At 54.9% G+C, this 15,722-nt stretch overlaps 1 protein-coding gene across 2 annotated transcripts; it reads left to right on the top strand.

Annotated features, from left to right (window-relative positions):
* The first annotated feature begins 314 nt into the window (after positions 1 to 314).
* Positions 315 to 7,335, top strand: Lhx3 (LIM homeobox 3). Of its 2 annotated transcripts, none has more exons than XM_057755723.1 (6): positions 315 to 402; positions 4,300 to 4,471; positions 5,259 to 5,461; positions 5,947 to 6,098; positions 6,203 to 6,371; positions 6,914 to 7,335. In XM_057755723.1, exons 1-6 carry the CDS (start codon positions 315 to 317, stop codon positions 7,333 to 7,335), a joined length of 1,206 nt encoding a protein of 401 aa, XP_057611706.1. The 2 variants fall into 2 exon arrangements, with proteins under 2 accessions (XP_057611706.1, XP_057611705.1); XM_057755722.1 differs by lacking the exon at positions 315 to 402 and adding an exon at positions 2,038 to 2,131.
* The last annotated feature ends 8,387 nt before the right edge of the window (positions 7,336 to 15,722 follow it).

The following is a 15,722-nucleotide window of genomic DNA, read 5'->3' as shown; positions in this document are numbered from 1 at the left end:
ATAGAGCAGAGCAAGTTGGAGCCGCTAAGCTGCTATGTGGCAGGTAAAGGGAGGTCCTGGAAAAGGGCTACCTCATATCCTAGACTGGTCAAACCCAGCCCTGGAGTGACGCCAGCTTGACTCCGCCTGCCCAGACCTGAAAGGGGCTAAGGGCGGGGACAGAGGAGGGGCGGGGCAGGCTAGAGAGGGGCCCCAGCACGCTAATGCCTCCTTCAGCACCGCGGACAGCGCTGGTCCAGTGCGTGGGCCAAGGCCCGAAAGAAATCCAGCCCTCCAGGGAACACCCTGCACCAACCTCTGGATTAGTGACTGCCATGCTGCTAGAAGCGGAACTCGATTGTGACCGAGAGCAGCCTGGTGCCCCCGGAGCTGCTACCCTCTGTACCTTCAGCAGGGCTCGAGGTAAGAGTCATTGCAACCTAGAGGCCTCCATGAGAGGCGGGAAGGAGAAAAGAGAATTCAGAAGAGTGGCATAGGAGTGACTGCAGAGAAAGAAAGTACAAGGTGATAACCGGCAGGGGGTACAGGGAGGCCACAGGGTCAAAACTGACCCAGGAATATCTGGGGCTGGTCTGAGATGATGTCAAGAGGGGCAGAATAAAGAACATCGAGGACCCTAGAGATCAAATCTCTCTCAGCTTCCAGAACTGTTCTGGCTTACAGCAGGGGTCCCCAGGCCAAGTCTCCCGCCTGAACTCTGATCCCCAAGGGCCATTTCATTGCCATGGACGTTAGAAAATAATGGAAGCATTGTTGGAGGCAAGCCAGATGCCCAGCAGTGTGGGGCCGCCCTTCCCTAGTCTAGCCACACAGGCCCCCGCCCCACAGCCTCTGTAGCAGCTGACACTCAATGGCTCACATCCCAGCTCACCCAACGCCCATTTTACTCCAAGCTGGTGGTCTCTGACCTCCTTGCAACAGGAAGGGATGAATGCAGGCACGGGGCTCTTGCCGCGGCAGCAGGTGTGCTGCTGGGAGCAGGTGGGAAATCCTGGGTTCTTGCACTCACCCTTCCCACCCCTGGCTCTGAGAGTTCACAGTCTAAGGGACAGAGACAGAGCAGGGCAAGCAGAGGAACCAGGAGGGTGGCAGGAACCTGCTGATTCCTCAAACACTTTCTCAGTGCCCCTGACAGTCGTCAGGGTCCTACAACCTACTGGGTTCTCCTGACTGGGTCCTGTGAGCCCTCAGTGAGGGTACATGCAAGGATAGGATGGGGTCTGGTGGGCTCACCTGTTCTGACGGGGCAAGATGTGGAAATCCAGCAGCAGGGATTGTTCTAAGAAGTGAGGCTAGATTCCAGGGTTTCCACACCCCAGCTCTCTTCCGACCTGGAGTCTTGGCTCTGTGTTCCCACAGGGAACACCGGGCCTGAGGTCCTAAAATTCCTTCCTTCTCCCTGCACTAGCTCCGGTAGGTAGTTCCAGAGGTGGGGTCCGGAAGTGTCAGAGGTGGAGAGGGGGCATCAAGTCGGGCTCCTGGCAGCTCTACTGTGGCTTCTTTGTAGCCTTATTCCCTCGGCGGTTATCAGGTTGCCCTTCGGCTGACCAGGTGTGGTCCCCAATGCTTTCCAGCTCGGGCTGAGAGACTAAACATGAGCAATAGGAGAATGCGTTTTCCCCCTGACCCTTCTCTCAGGACCTCAGCCCTCCTGGAGCCTTAGTGAACTTGCTTCGGGGCAGGGACGAGCATCTGTGGAAAGCAGCCTTGACTGGGTTACAGCGCTGTGTCCATCCTCGGGAAGTGCAAGCCCATCGGCTTCTGGGCACCGAGGGTTCCGGGCTCAAAGGCGCACAGAGCCTGCAGTGGCCTCGGGAGCGTCTCTGCGACCCCGGCCCAGCCCCGCCCCGCGGCCCCGCCCCCCGCCGCTCCGCCCTCCGCGGGCCCGTGGCTTGGCGCCCCGAGGCCTCCCGTGGGCACAGCGCCCAGCAGCGACACGAGTCGCTCCGACGCCAGCTCGGAGTCTCTGCAGCGGTGGCCTCGCCAGACCCAAGAGAAGTTCAGGGTCGGAAGGCAGCAGCACCCGGCCCCGGCCCCATGGAGGCTCGAGGGGAGCTGGACCCGGCCCGGGAATCGGCGAACGGTGACCTGCTGCTGGCGTTGCTGGCGCGGAGGGCTGACCTGCGCCGAGGTGGGTGCCCGACGGAGCGGCTGCACCGACAGGCTCAGATGTCCTCGGGTTTTTTTTTTTCCCCTGGCCTGTGCGCGTAGGCCGGAAGAAGCCAGGGCATTCAGGAAAGGGTTCTGGCCCGGCTAGGCAAAGGCTCCTCAACCTCCAAAGTGTGTGGGGCCCCCTGGTACAGTGTTGTCCTGGCATTTGGTCCTCGGGCTCGGGAGCCTTGATGACTCAGAAACGGTTTAGGAGAACCCAGCTCTGAGCTGGCTGAAGCCCTTGAGCTGGAGAGAGCATATGAAGCAGTTTCCAAAAGCCCAGGAATAAGGGAGCAAGAGTGTCTCCAAGGGAATTGCGTTCACCCAGTCCCTCCCCACTTTTCAGAGGGATCAGGGCCAGGTCATGCTGAACCGCACATCTCCCCTGACTTGGGTCTTGGTGGCTTCACCGGCAGCTTAACAAATTAGGCTGGTGGCCAAGACCTGTTTACAGGGGAGAGTGGGACTTGTCTGGGTCCCCAGTTTTTTGGTGGTACCAAATCTCTTTGCAGGACTTTGGTTCTGGGGAATAGGAGCGCTTCCCGGGTTTTCGGGTTATTTGGGATACAGGATGGGAAAAGGGGCAGTTAGACTGGCAGAAGGTCGGAGTAGGCGGGAAAAGGATTCTATCCCGTCTGGGGGTCGGATATGACCTACTTGCTTCTTTATTTTCCGATGGTTTATGGGGAGGGGTTGACCGCAGGGGCTGAGAGGAAGAGGTGGGAGGGGAGGAAGAGAAAGGGAGGGGAGCTTGGTAAGCAAGGCTCCCGAGCTCTGGGAGGCTTGCTCAAGCGCTGGTGGCTCCGGAGGCTCCACAGGGCCCTCCAACTCTGTGCAGGAAATTGTGCGGAGGCTGGAGTCACCATGCAACGTAAGCAAGCGGAGGTTCAGGGTGGCTTCTCTGGGAGGCTTGACCGTGCGCGATGGCTTTTGTAGGAAGCGGGGCCCCGTGGGCTTCTTGGCCGAGGCGCTGTCCGTCCCTGGGTGCTGAATAGGCAGTGCCTGTCCTGCCACCCCCACTCTTTTCTGGGTATCCTTGCTGCCCTATGATGGTTCTCGTGGTGGTGATTCTGATATACTATAGACGATCTCCATGTCCACTCTTGAATATGTGGTTTTGTTTAATGCGGGACAGCATCCGTCGCAGGCTCGTGGCCAGTGCTGGAGGGTGGTAGGACACTTTTCCTCCTTTTCTAAGCCCTCCCACCAGCTGGAGGCCAGTCTGAAGCTAGCTGTCTGTAGGCAGAGAGGTAAGGACACTGGCGTGGTGGGTGTGACACGGTTCTATGAGTGGGTCCTAGGTCCTGCACATGGTTCTCCCTTCTAGAAACCGTTCCTAAATTATCAGGGATTCTTCATCCCATGAAAATGAAGAAGCCCCCCCCACACACACACACAGGGTTTCCCTGGCTCCTGAAAAGCAGCTTTGGATTTCTCCAATCCGATTCTCCTGAGGCCGGAAGTCTGGTGGGGGTCGGGGATCAGAACTGAGGAGAACTTAGGTGCTGGAGGAACTGATGGTGTAGAGGGTGAAGCCACCTTATGCATGTCAACTCACACCTGAGCAGAAGAGCAGCAAATCTACTCATAACAACGTAGCCAGTCACTCCTAAACACCTGGAGCCACTCAGGGTGATGCCAGTGTTCATTTATTCCTCAGAGGCTGCAGGCAGGGGCCTGGGCTGGACAGCCTCACTTGCTGGAACTCTGTGGAGTGAGGCCAAGGCTCTTTATTGAGAAAGTCACAAAGACAATAAAGTCCCGTGGGTGGCCTTTTGCCCTTGCTAGTAAGAATGTTTCCTATTTTCTGTCCCAGATTTCCAGATCACCCAAGGGGCAGGATTTTCATTTGAGATGAACATGCCCTGTCTGGTACTGGGGACACCTTGAGGAATGGTCATTCGGCTTTAGGGGACAGCTTGGTCAGTTTTTCTGTTGCAGACACATTTCTAAGCCTATTTCAGTTTTCTTTGAAGGCAGCGAGGCCTAGGGGTGCCGCAGGATACAGTATCCTTCTGTTGCCCTTGATAGCCTGTAGGGGAAGGTGTGCAGCCCTGAAGTCTGCAGGTCTGCCAACTGGTTCCAGCCAGTGAAGGGACCATCACCCATCTTTGTGGTCCCATGACCTGGGTTATTTTGTACCCACAGAGATCCCGATGTGTGCCGGCTGTGATCAGCACATCTTGGACCGCTTCATCCTTAAGGCTCTGGACCGACACTGGCACAGCAAGTGTCTCAAGTGCAGTGACTGCCACATACCTCTGGCTGAGCGCTGCTTCAGCCGCGGGGAAAGCGTCTACTGCAAAGATGACTTCTTCAAGTAAGCTGCCTGCCCAGCCGGATTGCTCTGCAGCATGGGGGGGAACGGAGAGGGAGGCACGGCTGGCAGAAAGAGGCTGGGAGCAAGTTTCGCGATAACTAGGTCCCTGAACAGGTAGGGCACCCTGCGGTCTGGCTCAGCTCAGGATGGGGCTCCCCGTGATATTTTTAAAAACCGTTTTTATTTTATTGTATGTGTAACAGGCCACATGTACGTATTATGCATTACGTGCATACCTAGTGCCCTCAGAAGATTGAGGAGGGCACCAGATCTCCTGCAACTGGAATTAGAGATGGTTATGAGCTGCTGTGTAGGTGCTGGGAACTGAACTCGGGTCATCTGGAAGGGCAGCCAGTGCTCTTAACCCAGCCCAGCGGAACCTCCAACTCCAGCATTACTTTTTAGGGTTTGTTTTTGTTGTTGTTGTTTTTTTTTTTTTTTTTGCAAATCTTGAAAAGCAGTTGTTAAGTTAAAAAAGAAACAGATTAATCCAAATACAGTTGTAGAATTGTATGAGACATACTCCCTCTTAAAATGTGGTTTTGTTCTTTAAGTATCTGGGGAGTGGGAAGTTGTGGCTTCTTGGAGCCGAGGGTATTGACCCAGGTAAGGAGACGGCCCTCTAAACAGATCTTTCCCAAGAGCAGGGAGCAGGCTAGGCTACCCAGGGTGCTGTGGCTCCGCGGAAGATGTAGGAGTCTTCCTGGCCGTCCGCGGCTTTGCGACCCGCTCCAAACGAAGGAACTGCTGTACTGCTCCACTGAGCTGCACCCTGTGCATCCCGCAGGCGCTTCGGGACCAAGTGCGCCGCATGCCAGCTGGGCATCCCGCCCACGCAGGTGGTGCGCCGCGCCCAGGACTTCGTGTACCACCTGCATTGCTTTGCCTGCGTGGTTTGCAAGCGGCAGCTGGCCACGGGGGACGAGTTCTACCTCATGGAAGACAGCCGGCTAGTGTGCAAGGCGGACTACGAAACAGCCAAGCAGCGAGGTCAGTGGGCGGGGAAGGCCCTCACTGCAGCTGAGGGAAACTCTCAGTCCCCAAGGCTAAACGGGAATTGGTTTGGAGGCTGGGAGGTGAGGCGACCTGAAGCCCCAGGCACTAAGCAGGAGTCTCCCGGAGCCCAAGTAGCAATCGGGTCGGCGGGAACAGGAGGTTGCCCGCTTTGGGAGAATTAGCAGCCTTGACCATGAAGAATTTAGCACCTTTGACCACGAAGGCCTAACTCACACAAACTCTTAGAATAAGGGGGCAAGGACCTTGTCTGGCTGCGATGCGCGCCACGGCCGGCGGGTTCTTAATACAGAACCCATCTGCCGGCGCTCCGCGTTCCGCGAAGCGCTTGGGGCCACCGGCAGCCTTTGCCTGGGAGCCAGAGCACCATAGGCATCCGGAGGGCGACGCGGTGCTCTTGGGGTGAGGCTGGTGCGACCGACCAGAGAGGGTTGGCCGGCCTCACAGTCTGTCCCGCTTAGAAGCCGAGGCCACAGCCAAGCGACCGCGCACGACCATCACCGCCAAGCAGCTGGAGACACTGAAGAGCGCCTACAACACTTCGCCCAAGCCGGCGCGCCACGTGCGGGAGCAGCTCTCCTCCGAGACCGGCCTGGACATGCGCGTGGTGCAGGTCAGCGCTCGGCCGCGTCCCCCACCCCCCTCCCGGGCCCGCAGGAGAGAAGAGCCATGCCCTCCAAGGGCAGCCGGGGTCCACTCACCATCCCTACCCCCCAGGTGTGGTTCCAGAACCGCCGAGCCAAGGAAAAGAGACTGAAGAAAGACGCGGGCCGGCAGCGCTGGGGACAGTATTTCCGCAATATGAAGCGCTCCCGCGGCAGCTCTAAGTCCGACAAGGACAGCATCCAGGAGGGACAGGACAGCGACGCCGAGGTCTCCTTCACTGGTAAGCCCTCCGCGTTAACTAGTTGTGGGCTGGGACTCTCACCCCACCCCAGCCCACGCCTCGGCTGTCTTCCTGGGGAGGATCTAAACTGTTCTTGAGGCAACGGACTGCAACTTTGGAGGGCAGAAACTTCCACCCTCGTCTGTGGAACCCAACCTTATTTCTTACACCAAGAACACTGTTCCTATCCCTTAATATCCCCTTCTGTGTGGGGCTGTATTGTGACCTCGGGTTACTAACACAGGTCCTGGGGCCCTAAATTTCCTCCCAGCATTGCCTCATCCTGGGTTCTGACTGGAATAGCAAGCCTCTGATTGAGATCAAAGCCTCCCTTGGAGGATGCAGCCTAAAGCGCTCCTGGTCCTGGTAGGGGGGTGGAGGAGGAGCCAAAGGCTGTTCGGAGTTTCAACAGAGCAGGAGAGACTTTCTGACTGCTTCCTTCTTTACTTAGAACAGTCTCCCTTACTCAATCCGGGTAGCACACTGCAGGAACCTCAGACCAAGGGCTGAGCTTCTCACCCGAGCTCTCTTTTCTATTGCAGATGAGCCGTCCATGGCTGACATGGGGCCTGCCAATGGTTTGTACAGCAGCCTCGGAGAGCCCACCCCTGCCCTGGGCCGGCCTGTAGGAGGAGGCCTCGGCAGCTTTGCACTGGAACACGGAGGCTTGCCAGGTCCAGAGCAGTACAGAGAGCTGCGCCCAGGAAGCCCCTATGGCATCCCCCCATCTCCTGCAGCCCCCCAGAATCTTTCCGGTCCCCAGCCTCTCCTCTCTAGCCTGGTATACCCAGACACCAACTTGGGCCTTGTCCCCTCAGGGCCCCCAGGTGGGCCCCCACCCATGAGGGTGCTGGCTGGAAATGGACCCAGCTCTGATCTGTCCACGGAGAGCAGCGGTGGTTACCCCGACTTCCCTGCTAGCCCTGCCTCCTGGTTGGATGAGGTAGATCACGCTCAGTTCTGACCGAGGCCCCCAGTTCCCCTGGCTCTAACCCAGGGGTCTTGGTGCTGGCTCTGGGTGGGCAGCTAGCCCTACCCCATCTTGTCCATTCCATGGACCTCTGAGGGGAGGACAGGGTTCCCAAATGGGAGATTAGGGACTGCCCTACTGCCAGGCTCCCTGGCTCTTCCCTGGGCCTGAGGGGTTCTATAGCCCTTCCTTGGCCACAAGGGTGGCCTGCCTGGTGGCTGCCCACAGGCCAGTGACTCTTGACCACATTTTGTAAGCATTTCTCTCCCTTTACGAACCAGAAAACAATGGTGACAACTTGTTTCATTGCTTTGATGGAACTTGGTTGGGGACCATGCTTGTGTCTTCCCCTGCCACTGACAAAACCTGGGAGCAGACCTCGGCTGGCAGCTCTCCCTCCCTGGAGTCTCCAGATCTTTCTGCTCTGGAATGCATCGAGGAAGAGGAGCTTTCTGAAGTCCCTTCTCCAGGGTGGAGTCTTTAAATGTGAGAGCAGTTCCCTCTTCTCCTAAGGCACAGTCTCTCTCGGGAGCAGAACAGAGTCGTGCGCCAATGACAGATATCATTGCCAAACACACCGTGACCCTGTGCAGAGGGATGGGGTGGGATGACTCTGCCAGCCCAGACTGGGAGGTCTCCCGGACTGGAGGAGGCTGGGCTGGGGGTCCTGGGAATCCAATCTGTCTCAGACATAAAGCTTGGTCGTGTGTAAGTCAAAATCATTCCTGAAAACCAGGACCTTGGCCACCTGTTGGTTCTGTAAATGTCCCGTGACTTTTATTTATTCTCTGGTGATCCGCTCTTTCCAAGACTTCAATAAATTTGTCAGTTTCAGTGCTGGAAGGCCTGTGTTTCTGGTGAGCCTGGAGGGTACAGCCCAGGGCATTGCAGCAGTAGAGGACAGAACGGCCTCTGAAACCTGAAGTGTGGCCGTACTGGAGGGGCGGAGGAGGGGCTGTTAGGGACTCGCTGAGACTGGCCCTCGCTAGGAATTTGGCCTCCGTTCTCCCTGAGTTTTGTCTCCCTGGAAATAGGCATGGGATTGTCTGTCCATTTGTGGTGGGATTGGTGGGGAGCCCTAGGGTCTCACCATCTCAGGCCAGGCTGGGATGTCCAAGGAGCCTCATCAGGGAACTGGATTTCGATCCTAACTGCCCTGCTAACGTGCTGTGTAACAGAGAGCCAGGGACTTGACTTCTGGGAACCCTAAACAGAGATAACAAAGGTTTTTGTTTGTTTGTTTGTTTAGTTTTTCAAGACAAGATTTCTCTGTAGCTTTGGAGCCTGTCTTGGAACTAGGTCTTGTAGACCAGGCTGGTCTCGAACTCTGAGATCCGCGTGCCTCTGCCTCTTGAGATTAAAGGCGTGCACCGCCGCCGCCGCCACCACCCGACTGACAAAACTTTTGAAAGAGATATTTCAAGTAAGGATCAAGGCCAGTGTTCCAGCCTGTCAGGTTATGTTCCTCAGAGGCTAGTGAGGGGGTCGGCATTGGGAACACACACTCCAGATGAGGTGGACTGGAGTCTGGACAGCGTCCTCAAATTCTCAGAGGAGGAGGAAGCCAGGTTGGTTGCTCTTATGAGGACTGAGCAAGTGGCTGTCGTCGGTACAGAAAATTGTTGGTGTGTGTGGTCAGGGGGAGCTGCTTGAAACTGGAGACCTGAGCTCCCTAGCTAGGCTCCCCCACTCCTGAGCCTTGGGTCTCTTGAAGGGACATCAGCTGAAGCTGTCAACACTGGGTGTTTTAAGGCACCTGTACTTCTCACTAAGGAGACAGCCCTAAAAGGGAGGGAAAGAGAGACAGGCATGGGGAGTGACCTGATAAATGGGTCAAAGGGGATGAGAGGAATCTTAAAGGGCTAACCTCTGGCATTCACAGGGCATTCACAGACAGTCGTGAGCCAGGATTGGGAACTCCCATTATACTGGGTACCTGAACCCTTCCTCCTCTCACTGATCCACAAGGCTCACAGGGAGTCTGAGGCCCAGAGTGGAAAGGGTTTATCCTGGAGGGGCACCTGCTGTGGTGAGGGAAGAGCGGGGCCTGCTCAGTGCCACTCCCCAGCCCTGCACCTCAAGCCTGAACTGCCTGGGACTTGGAAGAGGCTGTATCATCTTGCCATCCAGTAGAACTTGCAAGAAAGAAGGCTTCCATCACACCCCTACCCAGAGGCAGGGCTTCTCTGTGTATCCCTGACAGTCCTGGATCTCTCTCTATAGCTCAGGCAGGTCTCAAACTCAAAGATCCACCTTCCTCTGCCTTCCTAGTGATGGGATTAAGGGTGCGCGGCCACCACACCTGGCTTGAAAGAAGGGTTTCTAAAGAAGTACAGTAGTTGCGCGGGGGCGGGGCGGGGATGCTGACCTGAGGAGGGTGTTGTACAAAGGGGAGAAAACTGAGGTGCGTGGAAGAGAAGAATTTAAATTCTCTTTTAGGATGATGGCCACCGAAGAGACAGCAGCTGATTCAGGATCGGGGAAAGGATAGATGAACGTGGCTGCTCTCCAGTCAGACCCTCAAGCCCCGCCCATCTGGCCAGCCTACAGCCCCTCCCCCAGGGCCGCTTGGGACCTTTTAGGCGTTGACAGGTTAATGAAGTGCTAAGCGTCCCCTTGGGGGCCCTTCTCTCCTCTGCTGAACCCCGCCGGCTCTCTCCAGCTGGTCTTGTCGATAACTTTAGCCCCGGAGGAGCAGGAAAGGGGCAGTGCTGAGGGCCAACGGCGGACCCCGAGGTATGGCCCACCTATGCAGGTCCTGAGTGGGCTCATTTGAGTAATCTTGTTTGCCTCAGTTTCCCTACCTGAACATCCCTATCAGAACTGCCGTCTAATTATCCTCCCCAGCCCCCCAAAGGCCTGGAAGTAGCTACTGAGTGCGCAGTAGCCAGGATCGAAATGCTTCCCCACCCCACCCCACCCCGCCCCACCCCATCCTCATCAAACTGCAGGGTTTGAATCCAGACTCAGACCTCACAGTTAAACCCCGACTCACCCTGTCAGCCCAACAGGTGTCCAGGGAAGTTCCAGACCTGGGGTAGAGAGAGAGCTTGGGCTACCAGCTGTCTTCAGGCCCTGGCAGGAAGAGATGAAGCCCTGCCCAGTGGTTCCAGGTGGCATAGATCTGCAAGGATTTACTGTGGGTGGTGTAGTGTATGAGGTACCCATCTGAAATTTGGGATCCCTGCATCCCATCTCCCCAGGGCCTTGTCATCTAGGAGACTCCGGCTTCAGGGGCTTTCGAGAACCCTGCTGGAGGAAACGCTGCAGACAGGGACTAGATTGAGGGAACTGAGACGGGAGTGTGCAGGGTCCCCGCATCCCTGCCTGTGCATCCCTGCCTGCCTTTTGAATGTATCTCTTGATTGATCGCAGAGACGCCCCTGCCCAGGGATGGCGTGGGTCAGCCCTGTGCCCATCTGCTCATCAGCCATGACGGGAGTCCCATGGGCTTTGGGGGGGGGATGTCAAAGGAATGGCATAGTTTGGGGGTGGCCTGAGATCACCCACTTGGGCTTGTTAACTTTTGGTCTCGCAACTATATCTTTAAATGGAAGAACCCAAATGATTTAGGGTGGGGGAAGCAGCAGTTTTAGCTGCTGGTTTGGGGCACCGCTTGTGATCCTAGCACTTGGGAAACTGAGGCATGAGGATCAGGAGTTCAAAGCTAGCTCGGTTTGAGGATAGCCTGAACCACGTGAAACCCTGCTTAAAAGGGGTGGGGGCAGTTAATTTTAACCAACAGACACATAAAAAATGCTTCTCTCTCTTACATTGTGAAATTCATACTGGCTCCCATGACTTAGGACCCCTTCAATCTAGGGCACCTGGGGACACACTCCTCCCCTTTCTCCCTCCCCACCATCTGCCACTGGATCAACCCCCAGGCTGCTCAAGAAGGGTATAGCGGGGAGAGTCCAGCTCCAGGGCTGGCCCTGTGGAGTAGCCACCACGATAAATCAGAAGGGTTTTCAAAGGCTTGTGTGGAGTGCTGAGTCCCAGGGGCTATAATGATCAATTCTTTAAGCCCATAATTGTTCAAATTACTCTGAGCAACATAAAACATTAATTTTAGGGAATTTAATAGAAAAAAGCTCTTTAAATCCACCGCGAGATAAATGGCACCCAGTATGGCCACCTTCTCCCATACCTTGGTGACATTGAATGATCTGAAAGTTATTCACAGTTTCATTCTCCGTGGAAAACGTTGACAAGCTCTTGGCCACTGGTGAGGTCTGCTTCAGTGTGGGAGGACCCCTCCCCCCTAATTAATAGGGGAGCAGTGACTTCATAAGCAGAGTTTTCATCCATCTGCCTGGGCGACCTCAGGTGATGGCTCCCACCCTCCCGAAGCAGATGCAACTGCGGCTCATTTTTTATCATAAAAATATTCCGTCCTGACCTGTGATCCCCCTCTTGGCATTTCAAAAGTGTGTTTGACACCAGAAAGCAGCCGCCATATCTGGGCCTATGGGTTGAGTCCAAGATCCTGCCTGAGAAAAGTGCAGGTTCTGCTGCCCTGCAAAGGTAGTGGGAGTGGAGCTACCCTGATGCATTCATTCCACAGGGGACACTCAGCCAGAGTCCTCAAGTGCGAGTTCTCCCCCACCCCGCTGTCATGGGGGTGGGGGGCATCTCTGCTAGACTGCAAGAGTCAGACAATCTCAGGGTTGGAGCAGGGCAAGAGGGGTATGGTGGGGTGCTGGATGCAGGGTGACTTGCCCTGGGTTCCCTGCATGTCCAAGGGTTTGTTACTGATGGAGCTGGACATACAGCTGCAGGGTGCAACCTTGGGACAGGTTTTCCCCTGTGTGGGAGGGGATGCAGATGTGTGATCAGGGGAAGTCCTAGAGAAGGAGAGGAAGTAGTTCATGGAGGACTCTGGGTCTCAGCTCGCTTTTGGTCCTCTCTGAGACCCAGCAGCCCCTGGGCCAAGCTGGTAGCAAACTAGACCACAGCAGGATGCCATCCATACCTATGGAGGTTGTACCCAGTGATGTAATGTAGCACTCTAAAGTGTAGCACACTGGAGATTTATTTGTTTGCATATTTTATGTACAAGAATGCTCTGTCTTCATACACACAAGAAGGCATCATATCCCATTACAAATGGTTGTGATCTGCCATGTAGTTGCCGGAAATTGAACTCAGGACCCCTGGAAGAGCAGCTAGTACACTTAATCACTGAGACATCTCTCCAGCCCCCCAGCATAGTGCTCTTTCAGTACCGCAAAAGCAAACAGCAAAACCACCACAAATGTAGGGAAATTGAGCCCCTGTGTGCAGTTGCCATGAAAAAAAGATGGTGCTGCCACTGGGAATAACAGTACGAAAGTTCCTTTAAAACAAGTAAGTCTCATCTAGTCCACTCTAGGTTCACACCTGAAGAACTGAAAAGCAAGAGCCCTAGCCTATACCTGCCCGTAGGTGCAGCAAGCACTACCCACTGTGGGCAAACAGAAGCAGCCCAGGCATCCACCAGTCAATGAATGGATAACCCAAACCCTGGTCCTCATCTCCGAGGGGATGTTTCCAGCCACACAGAGAGAATGATGCAGCTTGGGGTCCACATAGGAAGAGGTTTTAAAAGGCGCATGACCCCTATCACATGAGAACATGAAATGTCCAAAAGATCTAATGCAATGTCCAAAGAGGACCCCCAGGGTAGTAAAACTTGAGATAAGGAAAAAAGGCTAAGGGACATAGGTTCTGTTCTGGGTGATGGGATTTCATGGAACCTGGTGTGGGGGAGGGAGTTTAGCATTCACTTTACAGCATCTGATGCTGTTACACCGCTCTCACCTCCTTTAAAAAGGAAGGCTCCCTCTCTTTGCCATGGGAACCTGGCTCCCAACAGATGGGCAAACTAGGGGGACTGCGATCTGCAGAGTCCACCTTAGCCTCTCCTTAAGGTGGACCTGGGCCCTATGGAAGCAGGCAGGGGGCTCGTTCTTTCTATTTCGGGGCCCTCCCCACAGCCTGCTTGGCATCACCCTGGGCCTAGGCTCCAAGCCATTAGTATAAGGGATATACACTCTTCTCACAAAGGAAGGCTAGAGTCCCCACAGATTTGCCTTGACCTTGGAGTGCCCTTCTTGGTGAGGAGGGCCAAGGGACCCCCAAGCAAATGACCTAGTGATTATTTATAAAGTGGCTCTTTTCTGTCCCCTGGTATTGTCCCCCGGCTGGCCTATCCTAGTCACTAACCTTATCTGACCTCTCACAGGTCAGAGGTTGAGTTCTGACATAGGGACGCATGCTCTTTCACCTGCTGCCTCCCTATCATCTCTCTTTGCTTAGGGAACAACAGGTAGCATCCACCCTCTGGAGGGGTGGGCATGGCAGTCACCTGCTCGAAGGGACAGCATTCCCTGGACCCTCGCCATGGAATGCTCACTGAAGACACCGAAAACCATGGGGCCAATCTTGTTGGAAGGGAACCAGCTACTGTTGCTGAACCTGGACATCCGAGACTGAGGATGTGGTCAGCCGCCTTCTGACCATCTTGTCTCCAGGATAGCACCTGTAGCAGGCATGGCCCAAACTGCCTCAGGAGTTGGGGGATGTGGGGCTTCTATAGTTTCCACAAGATTCCTGTCTGAGCTAATCCTCCAAGCAAGTTTGCTCCCAAGATTCATGCCCTCTTCCATGTGTCTGGTGGGACGGAGTGAGCCCCCACCTCACTCCTCTGGGGGAGTACTAACGGCCCCTCCCGCCCCTCCTACCCCTCAGGGCTTTGTTCAGACCTCTAGCTAATCCTGGGAATGACAAGGTTTAAAATTTAATTAGCAGGTTTCTCTTATGCAAACTCTCCTCATTAAACTAAGTGTCCCATTAGTTAAAATGGAGTCTGGTGGGGGCGGGGTGGCTGCAGCGGAACTAAAGCCAGTCGGCGTTCTGAGGTGTGGCACTGGCAGGGAGCTTTATGAGTGGGCAGACCCCTTTCTCACCCATCCCAGGCCTTGGCTACCTCTGGATGGTCAGAACAGAATTGATGTCCTTCAGGGGACGTTAGTAGGACGTTCGTTCGGGACAGAGTCAGGCTGTCAGGTGGTAAGAGGTTGGTGTCTAGGACCTTCGACCCCTACCCCAGATGACAGTGTGGCTGGCAGGGTCATGGAGTCTAGACACCACAAGGCATTTAGAAGTGGGGTGGGGTAGGTAGTGTTCCCCCTCCCATCCCCCACCTGCAGGGATTCAGGACCAGGACACCGAGGAGCCTAGTGGCCCCTGTGCCTAGGACTCTCACTCAGCTCCCTCCCCTACAGTTCCAAATCTCAGTGGCAGAAAGAAGGGGGCAGGGCTCAGTGTCTGTAGGCCCCTGGAGTTGGCACTCCCTCCGGAGAATTTGGAAAATAGAAGGTCTTGCTTAACTCATATGTTTAACTCTTGTACTCAGACCCCCCCCCCACTGGTGTGTGTGTGTGTGTCTGTGTGTCTGTGTGTATATTCTGCCCAGGGAAGGGTTTACCTCAAAAATTCTGCCTCCTAGCTGGATGTGGTGGCGCATGCCTTTAATCCTAGTACTCAAGAGGCAGAGGCAAACCAGTCTTTATGAGTCTAGGGCCAGCCTGGGCTACATAGCAAGTTCCAGGAAAACCAGGACCACATGGGGAGACCCTTTCTCAAAACAAAACAAATAAAACAAATAAAAAAAAACAACTACACGGGGCTGGAGAGATGGCTCAGAGGTTAAAAGCATTACCTGCTCTTCCAAAGGTCCTGAGTTCAATTCCCAGCACCCACATGGCAGCTCACAACTGTCTGAAAATCCAGTTCCAGGGGATCTGACACCTTCACACCAATGCACATAAAATAAAGTTAAATAAACCATAAAAATTAAAAAAAAAAAAAGAATCTAGGATCAGGAGTCAAGGCGGCAGAGCTCGAATCGTCCAGGAACCCGGTGATCCTTCCCGCAATTTGGGCACACATAGGGGCTCAACCGTGTTGGTCCTCTGGTGCAATTATGGGGATAACGTATTTCTTAGACCCAGATGTAACTTTGAATAAGGCAGCAGAGTCCCTAGGGGGACAGAAATGTGGCCAAGCTGGAGCAATCTGTTTGTTTGCTTTTGGAGACAAGATTTCTCTGTGAAATAGCCCTAGCTGTCCTAGAACTCAGTCTGTAAACCAGGTTGGCCTTGAACTCAGAGAGATGCTCCTGCCTCTGCCTCCCAAGTGCTGGGATTGAGGCATGCACTGTTTGCCACCACTGTCAGGGCCTGTGATACCTTTTAAAGCCACAAATGCAGACTGAGAGTACATAGAAACGAGAGGCATGGCTCAGATGCTGAGAGAGGATCTGAAGATGCTGACACTCAGGGCTCGCAGCTGTCCTGGTTGTCACTCTTGCTGCTAAGTTATGGTGCCAACCTGTT

This window comes from Chionomys nivalis, chromosome 22 (genome assembly GCF_950005125.1).
Source record: "Chionomys nivalis chromosome 22, mChiNiv1.1, whole genome shotgun sequence".
NCBI classification, from domain to species: Eukaryota; Metazoa; Chordata; class Mammalia; order Rodentia; family Cricetidae; genus Chionomys; species Chionomys nivalis.
Note: the sequence above shows the minus strand (reverse complement) of the source record. Positions and strands in the feature narration are given on the sequence as shown.